This window comes from Epinephelus fuscoguttatus, linkage group LG12 (genome assembly GCF_011397635.1).
Source record: "Epinephelus fuscoguttatus linkage group LG12, E.fuscoguttatus.final_Chr_v1".
In the NCBI taxonomy this organism is placed as follows: domain Eukaryota; kingdom Metazoa; phylum Chordata; class Actinopteri; order Perciformes; family Serranidae; genus Epinephelus; species Epinephelus fuscoguttatus.
The window spans coordinates 37576973-37595374 of NC_064763.1; the positions used below are offsets into that span (position 1 = coordinate 37576973).

Consider the following 18402-nt stretch of genomic DNA (forward strand, 5'->3'; position numbering starts at 1 on the left):
ATCCTCCCCTCAATACGGTGCAGTCGTCCTGTCCCCTTTGCAGAAAAGCATCCCCAAAGAATGATGTTTCCACCTCCATGCTTCACAGTAGGGATGGTGTTCTTGGGGTTGTACTCATCCTTCTTCCTCCAAACACGATGAGTGGAGTTTATACCAAAAAGCTCTATTTTGGTCTCATCAGACCACATGACCTTCTCCCATTCCTCGTCTGGATCATCCAGATGGTCATTGGCAAACTTCAGACGGGCCTGGACATGCGCTGGCTTGAGCAGGGGGACCTTGCGTGCGCTGCAGGATTTTAATCCATGACGGCATAGTGTGTTACTAATGGTTTTCTTTGAGACTGTGGTCCCAGCTCTCTTCAGGTCATTGACCAGGTCCTGCTGTGTAGTTCTGGGCTCATCCCTCACCTTCCTCATGATCATTGATGCCCCATGAGGTGAGATCTTGCATGGAGCCCCAGACCGAGGGAGATTGACCGTCATCCTGAACTTCTTCCATGTTCTAATAATTGCGCCAACAGTTGTTGCCTTCTCACCAAGCTGCTTGCCTGTTGTCCTGTAGCCCATCCCAGCCTTGTGCAGGTCTACAATTTTGTCCCTGATGTCCTTACACAGCTCTCTGGTCTTGGCCATTGTGGAGAGGTTGGAGTCTGTTTGATTGAGTGTGTGGACAGGTGTCTTTTATACAGGTAACGAGTTCAAACAGGTGCAGTTAATACAGGTAATGAGTGGAGAACAGGAGGGCTTCTTAAAGAAAAACTAACAGGTCTGTGAGAGCCGGAATTCTTACTGGTTGGTAGGTGATCAAATACTTATGTCATGCAAAAAAATGCAAATTAATTATTTAAAAATCATACAATATGATTTTCTGGATTTTTTGTTTTAGATTCCGTTTCTCACAGTTGAAGTGTACCTATGATAAAAATTACAGACCTCTACATGCTTTGTAAGTGGGAAAACCTGCAAAATCGGCAGTATATCAAACACTTGTTCTCCTCACTGTATGTGTCAGCCCTGTGATAGTCTGGTGACCTGTCCAGGGCGTACCCCGCCTCTCGCCCAATGTCAGCAGAGATAAGCTCCGGGGCCCATGACCCCTAGCAGGATAAGAGGTTACCGCAAATAAATAAATAAATGAATGAATGAATGAATGTTTACAAAATTGCATGGTCACACCACCATTCCCTCCTTCCTTTTACATCTGTCACCCACATAGGCTACCGCTGTGTCCCGACTAAAATTTTTGAGTGTGGACAGAGATTTGGATTCAGTGCTGTTGTAGTGCTGCTGCTTTGGTCTGAATGAAATATGAAATAAGAAGAGCTGGGAAATAAACCTGGCATTTGAAAATAAAAGTCCCCTGAAAGAAATAAATGTAATCCTTTGAAAAACGTCCTTATTTAAATAAAAACCTATTTATTTATTTGTCAAATCCTGTTGGCTAATTCATATATTTATATTTACATTTATATATATTCATGACCTAATTTATTTATCTGTTTATATATTTATTTAATATTGACTCAAATGGCATTCCATATGCTCCTGCCGACTGTTTTAATTATTCAATAGCCTCTCCTTTGTATATTATTCATCAGCAGTGGAGTGCTGTCAGAGCAGTGACACTGCATTATGGCTCAGTTTCAGGACAGTGACATTAAAAAGAATAAAGCAGGGTTTTGCAGCTTTATAGGGTCCAAGATAACACAACGTTTGGATGTGAAAGTGGCTCAGGAGGGGAAGGAGACAAACCTCTTCACATCCCCTGCTTGGTGCTCTGCGCATGCTCAGACTGCGCTCCCGTCTTATTAATTTTTAATGGAAAATGGCTGCGTTTCTTATCCAAACCTCTGGAGCTGGGCAATAAAACCCTCGTCTGCGCTGAAGCATCTCGCGTCTCGTTCACGTCCACACCGAAAACAATCAGATGTTGTGATTATATGGCAGCTATCCGACGTCCTGTGGTGCGAAAACATTTGGGGAAAATGGATCGACTCACGCTTTGAGGGATGAAAGATCATTTTTCTCCTTAACCCTTTCTGCACCGAGATCTGCGAACAATCGAGGTACAGTAACCTTAGCTCATGTTGGTGGCAAGAGGGTGTATTCAGATGAATTATATATCTTAGATGAAAGCGGTCACGTCGGATATCTGCGTACTTTTCCGCTCTTAAGTTAAAATGTTAAACCATTTTCTTGAAAACCGTTATTCGGGCCAAACCGAGGCTGAATTCAGCCCTCAGTGTTATAACGTTACACAGGAGCAAAGTGGCAGGGAGAGGATGAGGTTCTTGTCGTCAAAGATGCGGAATCCATGTGCATATTTTTTGTGAATGAATATTACTACAGACAGACAGTGGAGTGTTTGTGATAGTAAAGTCCACACCTCCTCGCATCCTGTGTGTCCTCTGCGGGAGACAGAAACCTCACCAGCTGCAGAATGTCCTTTTGCCTTTAAGTACTTACAGCCTCATAATTAGGAGCATTGCAAACCGTCAGAATATTAACTTGTTGTTTATAGTAGGTTATTGATTATATGACACTAATAATGAAAGTGAAAGTTGTCCTTTCGCTGCCCCCTCCACAAGGAGGTCAGGGTCAGCTGCAGACCACCAGCTGGGAGGCATTCAAAGGCACTTCAACATCACTGTGAGGTTTATACCTGTTCTCAAGGTCTTAAGGGGTAACTTAGGTATTATTCAACATAGACCTTATTTTTCCATGTTTTGTGTCTAAGTGACTTATGGAGACAGCAATTTTTGAAATTGGTCCAGTATTGAGCGAGAGAGCGCTGCAGCCGGCATCCTTGAAACAGGCTGCAATGTAACCGCTGGGGGCATTTGTGCACCCTCAATTTACATCCGCTCAAAGTGGTTGTTTTTGCCACTGACATGCTCAGACTGTTATTAAAAGTGTCAGACAACATTACAGAAAGGCCTCACAGAGATAAACCCTTTTGTTAAAGAGTAAGATCCTCTTCTTTAACCAGAAACAGCCCCAAAAACGCAATTGGCAAATGCACCAGACCCCATTTGAATTAGTAGTAATTTAAGCACGCATAGAGCTAGCATATTTTCACATTTAACTGGGTAGATTAAGTTTTTTTTTCCTACTAAATCAGAGTTGTTGATTGTTGGAAAAGTGTAAAGATGAACCGAAACAACATTTGATAGTTTTATTTTGTTTCTATCAACTTTGAATGAAGTGTGTTTTACAATGATAAAAATACTGTTTTTTAAATGAGGTCTGGTGGGTTTGACGACAGCCATTTCAGGCAGTTTCTGGTTCAACAAAAGTATCTTTCGTTTTAACAAAAAAGGTCTATATCTGTAGGGATCCTTTCAATAATGTTGTCAGACACATAATAATCATAATAATTATGTCTCAGTTGCAAAAACAAGCATTTTTAGTGAATGTAAATTGACAGTCACCATTGGCTGCAGCGCTCTTGCTCAATACTGGACCAGATTCAAAACTTATTGCCTCCGTTAGTCACTTAGACACAAAACATGGGGAAATTATCACCATAATCATTACCCCAAGCATACATCACATTGATATAACATTTATATTCATAATTTGGGTGTTTCTTTTTTTTTTCAAAATCTGGACATTTTTTCCTGGCCAAGTTAAAACAAGACAATTTGGACTCTTTGACCTCTGAACTATGTTTATTTTAAATTATTGTTTTTTGCTAGGAAGGAGTCAGAATGGAAAACAAACCAACAAAAGAAAACAGACATATTTTAAGGGTTTAGACATGAGGAAAAACTCAGCATAACACAATAGACTAAGCGTGAACTTGGAAGATCAATGTATCTTCGACACACAGGCACACATCCAGACAGCCTGACAGAACAATACAATGACAAGGGAAATATCATGTAACGCTAAAGTTATAAGAATCAGATTCAGTGCTGTTTTGATGAACTCCTGACACCAAAAAACTGCAACAAAGCAGAGTGACAATGACATGAAACCACATTCAGAAAGTAACCTATTTGTGACAAGCACAAGTTAATTCATAAGATAAATGTTAATCCAAAGGAAAAAAATGCTTCAGATAGAAAAGCTCAGGACGGCGTCTGTGCAACAATTCTTATCAGAGGTGGGGAAGTTAACTACAGGCTTCATTGCAGAAAAGTATCTTAGCTGTCTGTCCAATCTTAAGTTTCCAAACCATATCTTCCTATTACATAAACAATTTCTAAACTTATGGCTTTGTTCTATCTTATCTCAGACCTCCTATCTTATTTAACAAACATCCTGACAACTGTAAATTTGATTCTTCAGTCAGCACTTGTCCTGTCATTCCTGTATCTATATTTAGAATCTACACAAACTTCCTGTATCCCGTACCACTAGGCTACTCAAGATGGACAAGCCATAATCTAAACAGCTCTTACATGTCACTGGCTAGCTAGCTTGCATGGACTTAAAGTGACGTGCCTTTAACTTAAGCTATGAGGTGCTGGAGGCACTGATCGCATGGAGGAGAGTTAACCCCACAAAACTGATCAAATTCAAAATTAATCGTCTTGGCAGTTGACAAATACGAATTAACAATTGCCATTGTGCGTTTGAGTTGCCTTTCAATCATTTGGCCTGTATTTTGTTGTTCATGTTGTTGCCCATCTTCATTGTCACTGCCATACAGACCTAACAACAGTGCTGCTGCCATTTTGGGAACGAAATCCCAAAGTTAGGCCAGTTTTAGTAGCAGCTAAATTACTATCCTAAGATAAGCAGGGTTCCCATGGTCATGGAAAACCTGTAAAAGTCATGGAATTTCACAATCACGCTTTCCAGACCTGGAAAAGTCACCGATTTAGTAAAAATCATTGAAAGTTTTGTAGAAGTCATGGAATTCTGTTGTGTGTAATGAAATTGTTACAGTTACTTCCATGGATAACCTGACTTGACTTAATGTAGCTCTAATATGCGTCCATGTCTGACGTTTTGTTTACTCTCGTGTTGCTTCTTAATTATCTCCCGGCGTTTTGTCTCTCCCGTTGTGTATGCCAGCAAACTGAAATTATGTTTAAATAGAGTTTGAATCTGATATGTTTGAAAAATGTCGGAAAATTTTTGAAATGTTGTCCCTAAAAGTGTGTGGGACCCTAGCCTGGAAATCCAGACCCAAATCTAGAAAGATTTAGGGTCTGGCCATGAGTAATGCAAATGGCCCAACTCGAGGGGCGGCACCAAGCATGCATTTGTAAATATCACTGCACGCAATTGGATAACACTACGACCAATCAGAACAATACACGGGGTGACGTATACGCTTAGCTAATAGGGGTGTAAATCACCAGCTTAATCACGATACGATATTATATCGATTTGTTTGGATGATGATACGATGTTTGCCGATATCACAAAGTCTGTCTTTATGATTTTGATTCGATTCAGGAGCCTGCGATCGATATGACGCGATATCATATGCCCATCTAACACAATCATTTACATCAACTCACAAAAACAACAACTAGAATATGAGTTGACCATTTTATTTCTGAGCTCTGCCGAGGCGCACTTGCCCAGAAATGGTGACACAGACGTGCTATGTGAATTTCAAAATAAATGTGTATCTTTAAGATGACGATATGGATCGATGTTTTCATTTTGCATCGATATAATCAGATCGTTAATCAATGAATTGATGTATCGATGTGGATCGATGTATCGTTACACCCCTATTAGCTACCAGCGGAGCTAACTGGCAGATTAGATTCTTGCCGTATCCGGTTGGCAAAATTTCGGACTCCGGACTTCGTCGTCGCAGCACTGTCGTCATCTGTTTAACTCGCCTCTGGCCCGCCTATATCAGATACACCGATGTGATTGGTGCAGCTCGGCTTCAACGGCATGGGCAATGAGCATCATTACTGATTGCCAGAGTGACTCACTGAGCAAATTCAAATTGTGATCTCGCGAGAACTCTGGATTTCCAGGGTAGTGGGACCCCTGGACAAGGAAGGATTTTTTCTTGCATTTGCCAAACCAAGCAGTTAGTCTTCTCTTAATGCTTAAAGTCTTTTCTTTTGTAGAACTGAAAAATACCACTTGAGAAAACTTCAGATAAAGCAGAAATCTCCCCTCACCCAAAGCAAAGATTTGTGCTTCATCTGAAGTGTTGTCAAACTGTATTTTTTGGGTTTGACAAGAGAAAATATTTCAAGGTTGAAGACTAACTGGTTGGTAACTGGCACATGCTCGAGGGCTAAAGCCTTCTTTTGACTAGGTTTTAGGTTTAGTGATATGAGGGTCTAACTGTAAAGCTCTAAATGTGTTCCACTCTCTATTCGTTTTGTTGATATCAACCTTTATTGTGAAGTTGAAGATGTTCTGTAGTTTGTCAGCATGATCCCTTCAGTTTCATTTTATTTTTACCTGGCATCGTCCTACCCAGACAGCAGCACTGACTCCACACAGAGATATTAGTACTTTTATCTGAAATAATAACATAGTTCAACTTGTTTCCGACCCCCAGCAGAAGATGATGCGCCAGGTGACAACCAGTGACTTCTGCATGAATAGCAGGCCGTCATGCCTAGCAGAGGACAGCCACCACCCTGCCTCCCACTTTGACCTGTGCACCCAGGCCAACAAGTTCTACCCTCCTCCTCCTCCATCGGCTCTACAGATGACGCTGGCTCCCATGGCCTTACCTGCCCAGAGCCACAAGCCCATGGTGTGCCAGAGACAGGAAGTGCTCGGGGGCTCGCCCACAAAAATACCCGGCATTAAAAGCACTGATCAAGCGCCGGAAGATGGTAAGAAGAAGAGTAAGGCTGCCGGGAAGACAGGGAGACGCGGGAGGCCTTTGGGAACCACCAAGCTAGCCGGATACAGAACCAGCACAGGGAGACCCCTCGGCACCACCAGAGCTGCTGGGTTCAAGACGAGCCCGGGAAGGCCGCTGGGTACAACCAGAGCGGCGGGGTACAAGGTCAGCCCCGGACGGCCTCCTGGCAGCATCAAGGGCCTCTCTCGCCTCAATAAACTGGCTTATGGTAGCACCTGCAGCGGAGCGGCTTTCCCCTATCCGCTACCACACAAGGAAATCCTCTGTGAACCTTCCTGCAAAGAGAAGACGGCTAATGAGTAAAAGGCTCTACTCTGTTTCCACTCATCCTCCATCAGTTGAATAAGAGACGCATGTGTACAGGTTTCCTGCCAGATACTGGGGGTGATTGTAATCTCTCCCAGTCTGCTGTGAGGCTGAGAGGAGGAGATTTTCTATTATTCGTGTTGGTGTCATCTGTGTGCCTGCCACCTGATATAATACTGTTAGTTTTTCAGTGCTACTGCTGGAGATCTATAGTGTGTGGAAGATTTCACTCCACACTGCTCTGTCTGTTTTGTTGGGGAAAAAATAATATCAGATGTTCATTGAGAAAGGGGCTTTTATCTTTTTATCAACTGTAATGTTAGGTCAAGTTAAATTTTTAGTGTGCTTTATGTAGCATTTTAACGCCACTGAAGGATCGAAGCATTAATTTTAAAATGTTTTATTACTGTAAACAAAGGAGACCATCATGAGAAGACTGATACAATCGTGTGAAATTTGTCGTGCTGCTTTACAGCACAAACAACGACTTTTTTACTTTGTATGTTCATCATACAGTTTAATTACACATTAGCTAATGTTGCTGGATACTTGCTCTTATTATTGTTATTTACACAAACCCATGCAAAGAAAGGAAGGAGAAAAGAGAGGGACAACATTGTCTTTGCAACATGAAAGTTTGTTGGAAATATGGTCTTTAATTTAAAAAACCAAAATGCTATATGTAGCACCTTTCCTGTGTCACATTTGTAAAATAGGACGCATCTCACTCCGGATTCAAACAGATGGGGGTCAAGTGCCTTGCTCAGCGGCACTTCAAAGACAGATGTACAGATAATCCTCCAGGCTACCAGCACCCCGAAACTGAAATCCAAATAATCCGACTTTCTCCACTCAGCTCCAGAATTAACACTAAAAAACTCCCGCTAATGATGTCGTACTGTTCACTCTCTTAATGTCACCTCGGGAAATGTCTACATATTATCTGCATGCAAGTGTCATCAGAGCAACTGAGTCGACTTACAGATTGTTGTGAGAAATAACAGTTAACCAAGTTTTTTTTTGTTAACAAAAAATGTAGAACAAAAAATTGACAGCACCTCAGTTCACCTTCTGCTTTTCTTGTAACCTGCTAATAATGAACCAATGTGGACTGCGGCTGATCACCTCAGAAAAGTTGTCTGTGGGTAGACGTTTTGATGAACGTTGTTTGTATGTTCTGCTCGGTACTGCAGTAAAAATTGAAGTAGTTCATCTTGTCAACTAGACAGTTCAAACTCCTGTTCACTGGTATACTCACTGCAGAAACTGGATACTTGTGTGCTTCCTCCTGTTAGCAATGGTTTCTCTATACTGTTTTTTGTCAGTGAGGGTTGGGTGTCATTTAAGATGTTTCAATACCAGTAGGCTATAATGAGCTCTGTGTCAGATATCAAAATTGTACAGTTATAACTTACTTTGTTTTTCTACAAAACCCCATTTATTTCTCTTTTACAAAATACCCAAATTTCTCAAAAGCATTAATGTTCAATTTTGTCTCGACACAAAGCAGCTTATGAATTTTGCCGACTTAAAATGAGCAAAATTCTGAATTAAATCAGGAAATATCTGATCAAAGTAAACAAAACTCTGACTGAGCATTCACTTCTTTGACACCTTACAGTTTTTGACTCCCATTGCTGTAAACACATTTTGTTTTGATCTCCAAAACACTTGCATTGTGACACCCAGCTCCATCTCTTACCATTATTTCTCAAAGGTTTAGTTAGAAATCATCAAATCTGACCATAATGGACTGCTTCAATATACAACTAAACGGTAAAGAGAATTTGCTTTCTTTAAAGAGTTAACAGATAGGATTCGTTTTTTTTTTTGTTTTTTTTTTATCTTGGCACCACCTAGTGTCAGTGGTGTTGCGTCGCTTTGTCACAACGACCAAATTGAGCGTGGGGATCAGATAATCAATAAAATGTAGGCTTTAAAGCCACCAGTATACCTCTATGTATATGTAGAATGAGAAGGTGTGTGGACACTATACAAAATAAATGAGTAAAGAGACTGAGCAACAATTATCAGATTTATCTGAAGAAAAAACAAATAGTAATGCAAAATAATTATGCCTCTGTGAGAAGAGAACAGAAGGAAGGGAGGGGGGCATCACTGTTCGAGCGCTGCCGTTGAATGGCAACGAGGATGTCAGCCGACCAACACTCACTACCCGCTCCCTGGTTGCGGCGATTTGCGATGCTGGCCAGCTAGGAATGAACTAGCAGCCAGTACAGTCCAGTCCTCTCTGGTCTAGCTAACATTTAGCCGTGTTACTTACTGATCCATCAGAAAGAAAGCTAGCTGGACTGGTTTTGAAGCCTCTTTGGTCACGGAGCTCCCTCCATCTCTTGAACGCCTGACTGAGGTTTACTCTTGTTTTCCTCTTCTTTTATCACTCTCTTCTTTGCCTCCTCACACAGATGAGCTCCTTTTCTTTTGCTAGGCTGTTTTTCACGTCTCCAAACTTTGTCCGTCTGCCATTGTGCTCGTGACTCAACTATCTTATGCCCAACTCCTCATAAGGACTCGCTCCAGTCCCTGATTGGCTGTCCGACCAATTTCGCAATACATGACGCGTTTCCTGCCGTAAAGCAGATTTTTTTTCCACGAAAGTTCGGCACTGGTGGCAGAAGCTTATTACAAAGATTGCAAAGCCACTAAGTAACCTATGTAAACGCTGATAGTCTGATTTTACTGTGGCCACTACCCTGTGCAACCCACGTTATTTTCATAATGACATATATAGGCAAAGATGCAATCTGTTGCCTCTTTAAAAGGGACACCTTTAATATTGTTTTGTCAGATTGTTGGGAGAGTCTGCCACCCAAAGATTTACATGTATTTATCCATCCAAACCAATGGCGGCATCATCTGGACGATACGAACTTAGCAAACAAGAAAAATTCAAGTACAAATACATTCATTTTTTTTTTTGCTTTAATGTTGCATTTGTCCCGAGAAAGTGAGTCGATTGATATTCAAAATATCATCTAATCTCAAACATGAATGTGTTGCTGAATGCACTGACTATGATTGATATGGCAGTTAACATTGTAGTTATAAAACTTGTATACACAAATCTTTTAAAAAAGAAAAAGCATTTGTTTTATGAGACATTTGTGTGACAGACATTCACTCCCAACTAAAACCTTAAATCTCTTATTTGTATTTTTGCTCACAGATAAAAACAAAACATTTTTTGATTTGCATTTTAATGATGAATCATAAACAAATGAGACCATCACTGACGAGCCACTGCTGGCCTATAATCTGCGTTTCTACCAACCCAGTCACCGGAGTAAACGTTGGCATTGTACATGTCTGTATCGGATGTGTTACATTTCTAGGTTTCATACTGTGAAACTTCAATTAAAGGCCCTTTTACCAGCCCAATTTGGCTACACATTTTGATGAATAAACGCCTGCCTCAAGTAGAGGCCTGGTCTGGTTGCCAAGCAGTTAATTTTTTTTATTGAAGTTCTTTGGATGCATAAAACCAGGTTGCTGGCTACCTCAAATTATGTGTCCACTCCTCAGTTACCCTTTAAGTTATTCATATGACCTTTGTCTGCAAGGGTGCTCAGATTGAAAGAATCAAGGGGTTTTTTCTTGAATATGAATAATGTATTTAATTGTCGGTATGCAGGGTGCCGTAATCCTCGAGTGCCATAACTCTTTCTCTCCCTCTGATGCACTAGATGTCGGAGCATGATCAGATAAATGAATCATAATTGATATATTATCTGAAGCCTAATTTTATACAAGTAATATTCATATTGGTTTAAATAAACAATCAATGTATTTGTATATAGGCCCATTCATTTCAGTGATTTAAGCAAATAATAGCCCGGGCTATTAATTGAATCTTTACAGTATGTAGTGAATATGTTGAAACTTTACATTTCTTAATTTAAATTGTATGCTTTGACAACACTGTGGTTAATGTGTGGGTAGGTTTAGGCACAAAAAACACTTGGGTAAAGTGGACAAACTTGTCCCTCACTTAAAAAAACCTCACTTTTGTTGGTCTCAAACAGCAGTCTGCTGCTGTCACACCATCTAACATCCCGTCCTCCTCCTCATGAGGAACTCAGCTCATAAACATTCAATCTGAACTCCATCATACGTAACACACAAATGATCCATATCTGTGCAGAAACACACAATGCCAATGTTTTACTCTGGTGACATATCTGATTTTTACACTGTGAGCCACCAGGTTATAGTTGGTGGGAAATCTTAGAGGGAATCAGTGAAATCACTTCCATGACAGTCATCACCTTAAATGAATCCGAAGAGAACAGAACATCTAACATTTGTTGAACCTTATGGAGCACTTACAACCACTATCACAGCTGTGAGAGATCATCTCCATCATGGTCTCACTTGTTTACAACAACCACACTAAAGTATAAGATCTTAAGAATTCTGTAATGATGTTTTCATTTCTAAATGCTAAACTGACCTTTCAAGTTTTGATTTTCACAATGAGGTCAAATGATGTCTGTTTTTTATGTTGCTATTTATTATGTTGTTTTAGGTACATTACCATAGCCGTGTAGATCACTTGAATCTGACTGTTAGGGAAGCTGGTATTTTTGTGAAATGTAAAGTAACTGAGTGCAAACAGACAGAATTGAAAGATGCAGTCGTTTTACTGGTTTAATATTTGTCATTTCACAACATGCCTGATGCATCGTAAATACAGTAGATCACATATAGTTGAATATGATTAAGATCCAATACGACTGATTGGCTGTTTGACTATGTGTCACGGTATTGTATTCAAGTTTTTATCATTTGAATCTTTGGTATTATTCATATAAAGACATTTAAAATCCTGAGAGTGAAGAAATAGCGTAGCTTCACTGAGTCGCTCTCTCGTGACGAAACATAAAATTGTTAAATTTTGGTGCAATAATCTGTTGTATGTATGTATTGTACTGTGGAAACTTTGATACTATCACTTTTTATTATGGTTGTATTTTTATACTCGTGTACAAGGCCTTCTATCACTTGTTTTGTTGATGTGTGTCGTGTTAACAGAGATTACTGAAATGTCACATACAAACATCCTTCTCACCCTCCTTTACCAAAGAATATGATGTTATCTAACTGTAGGCATTTATGCTCTTTGATTTTTTAAGAAATATTCCAACATCTCACAAAATAACCTTAGCATGAAAGTTACTGTGTAAAATGTAAATGAAAAAGCACTTGGAGACCACTAACCCTTTTAAAGATAAAACAATTAGTAAAAAAAGAAAAATTTAAATTACTCTTACTTAAAGGAGCAATAAGCGAAATTCATCATTTCTAGATTGAAGGAATTAAAAAATTGCTATGTGAAGAACTAGAGGTGTAATTTCATCTGGAGTATAGCATGACCTCACACACCCTCTCTCTGTGTTGATCTCCAGCCCATTGTTTACAAGCCGGTCCGGCTGCACGTTCATGTACGTTCATGTGACAACAATCCGGAGCTAGCTGGGAGCGGCTGGCGAGGAGTTAGCCGCAGCATGACCGGTGGGAAGCACAGCCAGTTAGCCTCCGCTAGCTTCCCAACTAGCCCCGGCTCTCTGTTTGGATCCAACTGGAGCACCGAGCCCTGGTTTGTTATTCAGGTTAATGTGGGAAAAAGCAGCGGGTTTATCGGGCAGCTGAGTGAAGCTGGGTGAAGTGGAGGCTGCGGAGGAAACACCGGGATGGGTTAATGTCTGGAGCTTGAGTTATTAGTGGCTTGGTCCCAGCAGTGGGTCAGGCGTTACGGTTGTGTTAAGTGAGTAAGTTAGCCCGGCAGCCCAGCTAACATTTTCAATTAGCACTGTAAAATGTAGCCTCCCCGCGAGGCTACATTTTTGTAATATATTTGCTGAGATGGAGGCGAGGCTCAGTGACTAGAAGAGCTGATAGAAGCGCTCCATAGCTGTAAGTTACTCCAGTAGCCGGTGGCAGCCGACTTGGCTAGTGCTAGCACCGGGAGCTAACGCTAACGTTTCTCCTCTTCTCCGTGAGTGAGAGCGATGTTTTAGTCTAGCGGGCAGCTGGCTCACGGGCTGCCCACTAGGCTAAAACATCGCTTCAGGTTAAAGTGGGAAGAAGCAGCGGGATTATCAGGCAGCTGAGTGAAGCTGGGTGAAGTGGAGGCTGTGGAGGAAACACCGGGATGGGTTAATGTCCGCAAGCCAGGCGGGCAGCCTGGCGGGCTCTAGCCGACTCGGATCCCGGCTAGTGCTAACACCGGGAGCTAACGCTAACGTTCCTACTCTTCTCCGTGAGTGAGAGCGATGTTTTAGCCTAGCAGGCAGCCCACGAGCCTGGCGGGCAGCCTGGCGGGCGGCAGCAAACCTAGCGGTGAAACGATTTCGCTTTTTGCCCCTTTAACTTAAATTGTCGCACCTGAAGCGATTAAAATGCCACTCTGTTGAATGCATTGTAAATTGCTATACACTGATGATGTAAACTTTGTTTCTTACATCTTATCGTATTTCTATCTTCTGTTATTCTACTTTGATAGTAGTTCTCTTTTTATATATAATTCTTATGTAGCCATGTTTGAATATTTAACTAATATTTTTTGTTGATGTGGCTGACACGACGCCTGGCTGTCTCACATTCTGAAGTTGTGTTTTTTTTAATATATATATATATTTTTTGTCTCAATATTTTTTTTTTTATTCCTCATTTTGTTTTTCAGGCTTTAGATGCATTTGATGAGGTGGAGCCTGATGGGATAAACATGCTAGCAGGATGTGCCCTTAACCCCCTTTTCACACATGACACTTTGACATGTCACGGTAGGATAAAGCACAGTCACTGTCACACTGTCATGGCACGCTGAGACATTTGAATAGACTGTTAACATTACTAACACCTGCCCTCCTCTTATGACAAGTCAAACTGTCTGCTGTGAAAAGCTGAAACATCCATATTCTAGTACAACTGGGTTAGATTTGGGTTATGAGGTGAGCTGAACAGTGGCTAGCCTCTCTGCCACTAACTTCTGTGAATCCAGTTAATCAGTTTAACAGTATAAGACAAGTGGGTACAACATCTTGGACTTGTGGTAAATGGCGTTTGGTAAAGGCAGCTACAAACAGAAAGATATTACAGTTATCACTGTTATCTGGACATATGGAGTGACAACATCCTGTGGAGCAATGCTGTTTTTTAAGGGCTGGATTTTTAATCATTTGTGTTACAACAAATACGATTTTGACTGAGCTTTTCGTACCTCTAGTGAAAAATGGAAAGTATCCCCAGCAGCATGTTTCAGCTTTTTAGAAAGCAAAATTAAAGAAAACCCATTCAGTTTGCAATATGAATGGCCGTGAGGCTAGCGAGGACAGGAGGAGCGGTCCATGTCATCTGATGGGAATCTTAAGGCTTCTTAAACCTTAAGATGGTTACATTTTGGTATGAAGCAGAAAACGGTTGAGACTACGATTAGAGAAGGCTCAGGTTAAATAAGGGTTTGACATGGTAAGAATTTAAGCAGGATTTAGGGACAACTTTGTGTCATATTATCTCAGATATCTGGCTTTCTGCACTGTTAACAGCCTTGTTTTTAATGGTAAAAATCAAATACGTTGACATGATAACAGTGTAACCACTGATGTATTTGCCAGCCTGTGAACCTCACAGCACCCTGAAGATCTGTGTAAAGCTGTTTCACTATGTAGCTCTGAGCTTGTGTCTAAAATACTGGTGTAACAACGTCTGTGTTACAAAATTCTTTTCCTGTCTTGAATTTTGTTGGCTTGATGGAAGGCACTGACGTTTTTGATCTGGACTGTCCAAGGAGGACATGACAGAAGGGCTAAGAGATGAAGGGATGATTATGGAATGTGGAGTAGACTCAATAATATGGATAATATTGATATTCCCGTCAGTTTTAGCTGTAATATTTCAAGTTAAGTCAGTGCACGGGGAATGATAGTTTATATTTCTTTTTTCTTTCCTTTTTGTTTATTGAGTGATTTTCTTCTCCCACCATCATCAGCATCAAGTCAACACATGGTCTGTTGTCAGTAGGTGATGATTTCAAAAAATATTACCTCACATTTCGAGTGTTTTCAAGGCGGCGTGAAGCCCAGTTATTCCTACAGTGTGACTGGCGAAGCCTGTAAAGCTTTGTATAATTCCCATTTTATTCCTGCATGATTGTTGTGGAATGTTCAAAAGTTGTGTAATAAATCTGAAAGTAACAAATTCTGCTGAAATAATATGCTGTAATGTTTTCCTTTGCAGAGGAGTCAACATTTTACAAACTTAAAATCATTGTGTGATTGTGCTTTTGGTGGTGAATTTTAACATCACTATCATAAAGTGGAGTTTTTCTCCTCGTGTGTTTGTCTGTTATCAAAGTATCTTTAAAAAAATCATTGATTGGAAAGAAACAAATGACTACAATATATTACAAGTCAACTTTTTTTTATTTATTTATTTGGGTTATTTTGAACACTGACATTTCATAAAGGTTTTCTAAAATGTTATCACTCAAAGACATTTGAAATAACTCTTAAAAATATTATTAGCAAACTATTTTTTCAAGAGACTGCAGTTAAATTTAAAGCAGTTTTTCTTTTTGGCTACAAAAAAAGTATTGTGATTATGTCATATCATTACAACAGTGGAGTATGCAGTATGAAGAGCACTAAAAAATAAACTTTAAATTATACAAATTGTGTTCATGAAGATATAGTACAGCTAAAGTGAAATCAACTTAAAACTGTATAAAGCATTCAAAATATTTTCCATGCATAGTATATAATGAAAATATATATACAAGTTAATATAAGAATTACATTTCAACAATAAAGACATTTTAATCCCCATCTGGCAAATTAAAAAAGAAATTTCAATGAACGTCTGTGACACAAACAAAACAGCATAAAATCCAACAAAAAAACATCACAGTCCCACACACACTGATCTCTGAAGTGCAAACACACCTCAACATTTACTGTACAGAGATCCCTCACTCTTTAAACTCCTGTCTACTTGAGCTCACACAGCTCAGCAGTGCTTCCAACAGGATATGAAAGCCAAAATCCAGCATAGAGAGGCTGAGTGAACGTGGTCTGGACTCTGTGGAGGAGAGTCATGGTTTCAGAGACGCTGTAGTAAGACAGAGTACCTGCCCTGTGATCCAGATATACTCCTATTGTGGAGGACTGAGGGCCTGAGATGGAAGTAACAATGTTGTTATGGCTGAATGTATAACTATCACTGTTACATTTTAATGACCAAGACTTCTTGTTACAACCAAATCTACATTCATACAGAGTCCCTGTTCTGCTAATATCCTTGTATGCAACTGCTATAGAAATGTTCCCGCTCCACTTCACCTCCCAGTAACAACGTCCAGTCAGACCCTCTCCACTCAGGACCTGCCACCTTTCATCAAATCTGTCTGGGTGATCCAAGAAGAACTGTTCTACCGCCATTGATTTTACTTTTCTGTTTCTGTCACTCAATGACAAACGCCTGTGTGCTGTATTTGGATCCAGTGTGATTTGACAAGAATATCTCATAAATTCAGCTCTGGTTCTGGGCTCTGCTTGAGGCAGTAAAACATCCACTTCACTCACTGCCAGTGAGATCTTTGTCCACTCCTCACTCAGAAGAGCCTGCAGTTTATCTCTGGCCTTTGACACTGCTGCTGTCACATCCTTAAAAGAGCACAGAGGACTGATATCCATGCTGGGTAAGTCTTCAGACTCACTCAGACGTGACAGTGAGGGGTAGTTGTTGAGGAAATGCAGGTGATCCTCTGTGTGTGAGAGCTTCTCCAGCTCAGTGTCTTTCCTCTGCAGCTCAGTGATCTCCTGCTGCAGCTTCTCCTTGAGCTCTTTAGCTCGACTCACTTGAGTTTTCTGCTGGGATCTGATCTGCTGCTTCACCTCAGAGCTCCTTTTCTCAATGAGACGGATCAAATCAGTGAAGATCTTCTCACTGTCCCTCACAGGCTTCATCAGCAGAGAGATTGATAGCCTCCACCTCTCTGCTGAAGCACCTTGACATCTTTTTCTCTGTCCTGGACTCTCTGTTGGATTCTTTGGCGACTCACCCGAGCTCCGTCTGCCTCTCAGCCCTCTCTGCTGCAGCAGAGACTGTGTCATGGCCTTTATGATCATCCATGAGGCAGAGATAACAGATACACTGCTGATCAGTGCGGCAGAAGATCTTCATCACCTCGTCGTGGCGAGCAGATGTTCTCCTCCAGCTTTGAAGTGGCTTCAACCAGCTTGTGTTTCTTCAGAGCTACATTGTAGTGAGGCTGCAGGTGTTGCTCACAGTAAGAGGCCATACACACCAGACAGGACTTGAAGGCTTTACCTTTATCCCAGAGCAGAAATCACAGGCCACGTCTTCAGGTCCTGCAAAGGACTGATCAGGTGAAACAGCATGAAGTCCAACTTTCTTCTGTTCCTCCACTAACTCTGCTAACATGGTGTACTTTGCACCAGGCCAGGCCTCAGTGTGAAGCTCTGCCTGCACTGAGGGCAGCTGTATATTTCATTCTCCCCATTTTCCTCATCCCAGCAGTGTTCAATACAGCTCATGCAGTAGCTGTGTCCACAGGGAATAGTCACTGGATCCTTCAGTAGATCCAGACAGATTGAACAGCTCAGTTTTTCTCGAAAGAACACTTGCTGCGCCATTTCTCCTCTAGACGACAGTGAATGTCAGTTAGTTTCACTCTCTGTTTCCAGATAAAAGCTCAGCTCATTTCCCTGATGTTCATTCACTGATCTGCAGTGTATTGGCTTTCAGCTCTTACATTTGATCACATGATGTTTACACCCATCTTCTAACTGGCAGATCTGTGAAAGGGGAGGGAACAACTAATGACTGAGCTGAATGACTTTGAGCAGGAGGAGCCTGACTAGCCAGTAAATAAAGTCTGGGATGAGTCATAAAGTTTTGTGTCATTCCAGGAAGAGGAGCAGCTGGAGAGATGTCTGCCTTTCTCCTAACTGTAAAATAAAAATGGAATATTTGCTCTGGAGACAAGTGTTCCCAACAGAATATACCATCACTACTACTACTACTTTGTCATCCATTACTACTGTTATGTGGTACTAAGAAGTAAACACTGATACACAGTTAAGTTAATGGATATATCATATAACTAAAATGAACTATTTTTTAAAATTCTAAATTACATTTATTTTGCAGATGCTCAAAAGTCCAAATCCATTCAAACATTTTTACATGCACAACTCTTTTATTCATTTTGTAGCGTTTCTTAAATAATCAAGCCAATTTATATAT

General features: G+C 40.7%; 1 protein-coding gene and 1 pseudogene across 2 annotated transcripts; one reads left to right on the plus strand and one right to left on the minus strand.

The window, feature by feature from the left end:
• Positions 1–1815: 1815 nt before the first annotated feature.
• On the plus strand, positions 1816–8959 carry lg12h5orf24 (linkage group 12 C5orf24 homolog). 2 transcript variants are annotated; one of them, XM_049593007.1, is made up of 2 exons: positions 1816–2068; positions 6496–8959. In XM_049593007.1, the coding sequence occupies exon 2, from the start codon at positions 6502–6504 to the stop codon at positions 7111–7113; it is 612 nt and encodes a 203-aa protein (XP_049448964.1). In that variant the 5' UTR covers positions 1816–2068; positions 6496–6501; the 3' UTR covers positions 7114–8959. The 2 variants fall into 2 exon arrangements, with proteins under 2 accessions (XP_049448964.1, XP_049448965.1); XM_049593008.1 differs by having other exon boundaries at positions 6499–8959.
• Positions 8960–15549: 6590 nt separating this feature from the next.
• LOC125898932 (tripartite motif-containing protein 16-like) lies at positions 15550–17962 on the minus strand (annotated as a pseudogene).
• Between the last annotated feature and the right edge of the window lie 440 nt (positions 17963–18402).

What these genes read in the sequence shown, in the direction of transcription:
- lg12h5orf24 (XM_049593007.1), top strand. Translation starts at nt 6,502, where the DNA reads ATGATGCGCCAGGTGACAACCAGTGACTTCTGCATGAATAGCAGGCCG.